The sequence below is a fragment of the Phalangium opilio genome, unplaced genomic scaffold (genome assembly GCF_054372755.1).
Source record: "Phalangium opilio isolate 3A_F unplaced genomic scaffold, DU_Popi_V2 ptg000081l_1, whole genome shotgun sequence".
In the NCBI taxonomy this organism is placed as follows: domain Eukaryota; kingdom Metazoa; phylum Arthropoda; class Arachnida; order Opiliones; family Phalangiidae; genus Phalangium; species Phalangium opilio.
In genome coordinates, this window is record NW_028324188.1 from 1796798 (window position 1) to 1802538 (window position 5741).

A 5741-nucleotide genomic window follows, 5' to 3' on the forward strand; every position below is an offset into this window, starting at 1 on the left:
CAAAACTTTTAATTGAATATTAAATTCGTCGATCGTCCGCTAAAGATAAATTGAGATGTCGCGCGCAATTTATATTAGAGAGATGAAGAAACTCCCTCCATTTTCCTTCCGCTTACCTTTCAATCCAACTCTCTCAGCTTTATAAGGTTCTTAACCTGTCTATAGAAGATGAAAGCGCGTGCTAGCGGAAATGTTAATTTCCCGCCTAAAATTCGCGCGCGCGCTCGAGAACTTGTTTCCCGCCCGATGTCTCGCGCTCTCACCCCCTTCCCACCACCCCACGTGTCTTAACTTCCGCGCGCGAGCTGTCAAAAAGACGTCACGCGCTTCCGCTCGGAGAAATTTAGAATTTTCACAAAATTGGCGGGTATTTAGCGCGTGCGAAATACACCCTGCACCCCACCCCCAGCCCGCCTTCTTCTTTTAACGCCTTAATCAATTTTAATCAGAGTTTGTTACACCCTGCCGCCTAGCTAGCTTTTCCTTAAAAATTGGAATATTTGCCCCAACCTTATAATTGTTCTCCAGAATATTTTAAATTAAATTTATTTCCGATTCTTGGAAACGACGCCACCGAATTTAACGAAGTGAATAAAAACCATCGCGACCAAAAACCAATATCGTGAATAAATTAAGAATAATAAAATAAAAAAATAAACAAGAAAATAAAGGCGAAAATAATTTTATTAAAAATTTTATTTTTTTTTTCTGTCTCTTTAGGTTGAATACAAATTAAGAATGTTATTGAAGAGACTTTTCCATTTCTCTCTGTCTTTTCTAGTTAAAATAATCCCAGTTTATTTTTTTTAATTTTATTTATTCCGGATCTTTTTGAATAATCCCAGACGCCGGAGGAGGTTATTATTATGCGCATAAATTATCTCATTTTTATTTTAGACGCCAGCGAATTAAGTTTAGTAGAAAAGAATTTAGAGCCGAAAATTATACCGGATTAGTTAGCCATGTGGAATAAAGGAAGGAACTTCGGGTATTAATTAAGAAAGATATCGTCTACGTCATAATGGCGCGCGCGTGCAGTTTATTTATTTATTTGGCGTTAGGTTTTAATAAATTTCACGTGAATCTAATTTAAAAAAAAAATATTATAAAAATTTCTAAAAGCACGTGCGATAAATTTTCTCGTGCACCGAATTTTAAAAAAAAATAATAAAAAAAAATTCAAATATTTATTTTATTTATCTCGTGCAGTTTTTCTAATAATTCTTGACTTTTGTTTTAAAGGGAGGCTGAAATGTAAAATCAAGTGATTTTTTTATCATCGATTATTCTATTAATTATAAGACCAATCTGCATATAGTGAAACATTAAAGGAAATACATACAGTCTCCGAATGATTTTAAAATTAAAATTAGTTAAATTAGATTTCATGGATAATTTTAAATAAGTACCTCCGACCAATCGCGTAACGCTCTGCCTTTTTATTAACAAAAGATATTTATTTAAATTTTATTTTTATTTATTTATTTAAAATTATCCATGAAATCTAATTTAACTAATTTTAATTTTAAAATAATTTGGAGACTGTACGTATTTCCTTTAATGTTTCACTATATGCAGATTGGTCTTATAATTAGTAGAAGAATCGATAAAATGATAAAAATCGCTTGATTTTCCATTTCACCCTCCCTTTTAAGTATCTTAATTAAATTTAATCCAAAGTGAGGGCTAAAGAGAGACAAGTGAGTTTTCCGATTGATTTTTGTGAAGCCTTAAATTGGATTTTGTAATCTCCGCTAGATAACCAAGATGGGATCGGGATATTCGAGATGGGAATGGCACCTTCGTTGATTTGGTAATGACCCTGAAATTAGAAATATTTAATTTTTAGTTATATTTTTGTGAGAACGCGACCAGAACCACTCCGAACCGTCGGTGTTGTTTAGTTTAATTTTAATTAATTAAAATCTTACTTGGGCCAATGGGCAGCTACAGGGGATATTGGCTTTAACGAAAGCTGCCGGACATGGGTTTAGGAATTGGGTGAGTAATGGACAGAAATCGGCGTAGTTGCAGGATCCCAATTGTTCCAGGCACGGGACTTCCACCCAAAAGAAGGCCACCTTTTTCTTGATGGTCAAGTCAACCTGCGTATTTAGTTTTTTGAAGCCATAATTATTATTTAGTCTTAATTGATTGATTTTTAATTATGTACCTCGAATGGTTCCGTCACGTTGATGCTGGTAGTTCCGTCAAAACTGACCAATAATGTTCCGGGGATTTTGATTGGGTCAGGGCCGATTGATAAAGTCTTAATTTGAATGGGGTCATTCGCTTGACCGCAGTTGCTCCATGAAAATTGCAAGACTGAGGGTGTTTTCTGAAAATATTAAAAATAAGTTCATTTCTACGGCGCGTGAATTATTTTTTAAATTTATTTTTAAATCACGTGAATTATTTTTAGAATTTATTTTTAAATCACGTGAATTATTTATTAAAATTATTTTTAAAGCACGTGAATTATTTTTTGAGTTTATTTTTATAGCGCGTGAATTATTTTTGAGTTTATTTTTATAGGGCGTGAATTTATTTTAAACATTAATTTTTTTCTTCTTTTTTTTCAATCTCGTGAGTTAAGAAAAACAAAATTATTTTTATTTTAAAAATCTTACGGTCATATTTTGTCTGAATCTTTCTTGACCGGTCAAATATCTTTCGGGAATTTGTGGTAAACTGATGACGTCAATTAATTCATTCGCCATTCGAGTATACCATTTTTCCACGATATATTCGTCACGATGGTCTAACGAGGTCACCGTGGAAACGGCTATATAAGCCACCAAAACTAATATTACAACATTAACCCTCATTTTAATTAACTATAAAAAAATGTAACCCAGCTTTTAAATCAACGTCTATCCCGAATAGAATTCAGCCTGAATCTGCGAGAGTAAATAAGAAAGACTCTGGAAATATATATGCGGTTTAAAAAAATTCCTATATTATCATTCAATAATATCTCTGGTGATTTATTTATCTGAGTTAGCTTTGTTTTCTAATTGTTATCGGCCTTTGAATTCAAGTGTGTTTGAATTTGAAACCCTTATCATATCAATGAACGTTGGAATAAGTCGAAATACCACAAATACTCGGATAGCTAGCTTGCTAGCTTCTAATCATTGACCCTTTTACAGGACACGTATAAGCCTATTTTAACCTAAAATGAATTAATTTATTTGAAATTCCTAGCACGTGCAGATTAAAAGTTTGGCGGGAAGGGTTTCTTCCTTCCTTTTTTTTGGCGGGAAACTTCACGCGCGTTAAAGTGCCAATTTTGTAAAAATAAGCGCGCGCCAATTTTCAATCGCACGTGAGTGACGTGGAAACTTTTTTTTATTATTATCATATTTTACGGTATACTAAGGTAATGCGGGGTGCTAATATAATAAATAATATTAATAGTTTGCGAGCTTGGAAATATCGTGTTTTAGGTAGTGAAAACGTGGAAAATAACACCCCTTTTTAGATTGCAATTTAAATATAGTCGGCCTTAAAGGATAAGATATATGTTTTAATTTTATATTATATTATATTTTTGGGAAAAATTGAAATTTGATCTCTTGAAACTTTAATAATCGCAGCTATAATAAATTTTAATTAGCGTTCTATTATTAATTTTTAAAACGAGGACGGGATCACGTGACGTACCTATACAGTCTTCAATTTCGCATTTTTGAAATTTTTCCCAAAAGCGATTTTCAAATTTTCAATTAGAGGGTCCAATTTCAATTTTTACGCGGATTAAATTTCGTTATTAAAAGATTAAAAATTAGAAGCGGGCAATTTTGTATTAAAGATTTAAATACTTTATATAAAATTAATTTATCTTTAATTTCAAAGTTTATCAAATAACAAAAAAATAATTCTCGTTTTTCAACTGAATTTCTTGGTAACCTTTTGAAGAAATTTATGTGGAACAAGATGTTTTTGGGTCCTTGGAGAAATTTTCTCTTACCAACTTAACTTGAAAGTAAATGTCTACGAGTTGAAGTATGTTAGGTCGCCTTTTATAACGGTTCCAAGTTAACCCGACTATTATTCTTTGCCTCTCTTATTACGACAATGAAAAACAAGTCTAGGTAACTTAAGATGTTAAGAATTTTACAGCGAAAATGCAGTATCTTTCGAGGTAACCGAGTACAAACATAAGTCGTTTTTCCTCTAAACTTGCCCTTTATTTTTAACCTCTAGACAAAGATAATAGAAAAATTGTCGCGAAAGCTTTTAGTAGAAACTTTGAGAGAAGCTCGGGTTACTTTCTGTTTCAAATTGGTAATAAGGTCTAGCCTTTCTCCCACGCTATTTTCACGTAATTAAGTTAATACGTTACCCCCCTTTTATTCTTTAGTAAACTTTAAGGGTAAAAAAAAGAAAGATTTTTAACGAAAATCTATTTAAAAAGAATTAAATTTGAAATTTAAATTCCAAGAACTTAGTAAAGCGTTAATATTACGTCGTATATATATATACTCGTATCTAATGCTCCAGGGTCGAATTTAAAATGCAGTTAGATTTAATTAAGTTTTTACAATATTTAAAATTATTTATTTTGAAAAAACGTGGAAACATTTTATAAATTTTATTTTAAATCTATTTTATTTTTTAAAAATACTAGCGCGTGAATTTAAATAAAAAAAAATAGAAAAGGCGGGAAAAAATGGCGCCAAAAAGAACGAGCTCTAAAACAATCGAATCACGAGCTTTTTCTCGTGACCCCGACGTCGCGTTCATTTTATCCCAGTTAATATAGGAATGTTAGGGGATTTATAATAAGAATGTATAGACTCGGGAATGCCATCATTGCAGCTTAGCACGCGTTAACTGAATCAACTTGAACGAAGTATTTTCGAATCAATATATAAATAATGTATATTTCTTCTTTAACACAGTAAGAGCGTCTGATTTTTAAATCAAAACGAAATTGTATTGTAAATACGAGACACGCAATTCGACGCTTTCATTTCATTTCATTCTTTTCACTCTTAAGTTTACACCGAATATTAAGCCTTAAAACTATGCTTTAAACTCTTAGCTAAGGTATCTTTCTTTACGGTATCAACTCGGGTTAGAAAAATTCCAAAGAAATCTCGCTTACTTTTAGTTGTGTTTGTTCAAAATCAAATTTAGTTACTTTTATGTTTTATTTGGGGGAAGATTGAATTGAATATTCACGGTGGTTGTGTTAATATTATAGAAGGATAAATAAGGGTTATAGATTAAGGGAAGCGTTCAGTTATGGGGGGTATTACTTATTTTAGGGTGAACTGGTTGGAGAAAGGAAAAAATGTAGGTGTATTATTTTCACTTTTCAATTTTGTTACTTGGAAAATTGAGTAAATATTTTATTTTATTTCGTTTTTTTAGGTGGGGGGGGGGCGGTATGTAACGTTTCTGTTATTGTTTTAACGTTATGTTTACTTTAATTTGCCAAAATAACAAACGTAAAATATTAAAGTAGATTTTTATTTAAGAATAAACCACCGCAGATTTATTTCCTGTAAACAGAGATTATACTTTGAAATTTAATTTCTCGTGAGAGACCTTGATATACCACCATTCTGAAAGTTGATTTCTGCTGATGTATCGTAGTTAACGCTAAACGTTAATTTTCTGTTAATTAACAGATAACTAGAAAAGTAAAAAAATTAAGAAGCCAGATTTAAGAAATAATTTTCAATTTAAATATTCGCGTTTAGAAATTCAATATTCCATTTTTGAAAGAA

At 31.5% G+C, this 5741-nt stretch overlaps 1 protein-coding gene across 1 annotated transcript; it reads right to left on the reverse strand.

Annotated features, from left to right (window-relative positions):
* Positions 1-666: 666 nt before the first annotated feature.
* LOC149653907 (ganglioside GM2 activator-like) lies at positions 667-2917 on the reverse strand. Its single transcript, XM_089846864.1, has 4 exons — positions 2631-2917; positions 2174-2338; positions 1932-2105; positions 667-1822 (listed from the first exon to the last, which is right to left on the reverse strand). Exons 1-4 carry the CDS (start codon positions 2826-2828, stop codon positions 1670-1672), a joined length of 690 nt encoding a protein of 229 aa, XP_089702990.1. The 5' UTR covers positions 2829-2917; the 3' UTR covers positions 667-1669.
* Positions 2918-5741: the final 2824 nt, after the last annotated feature.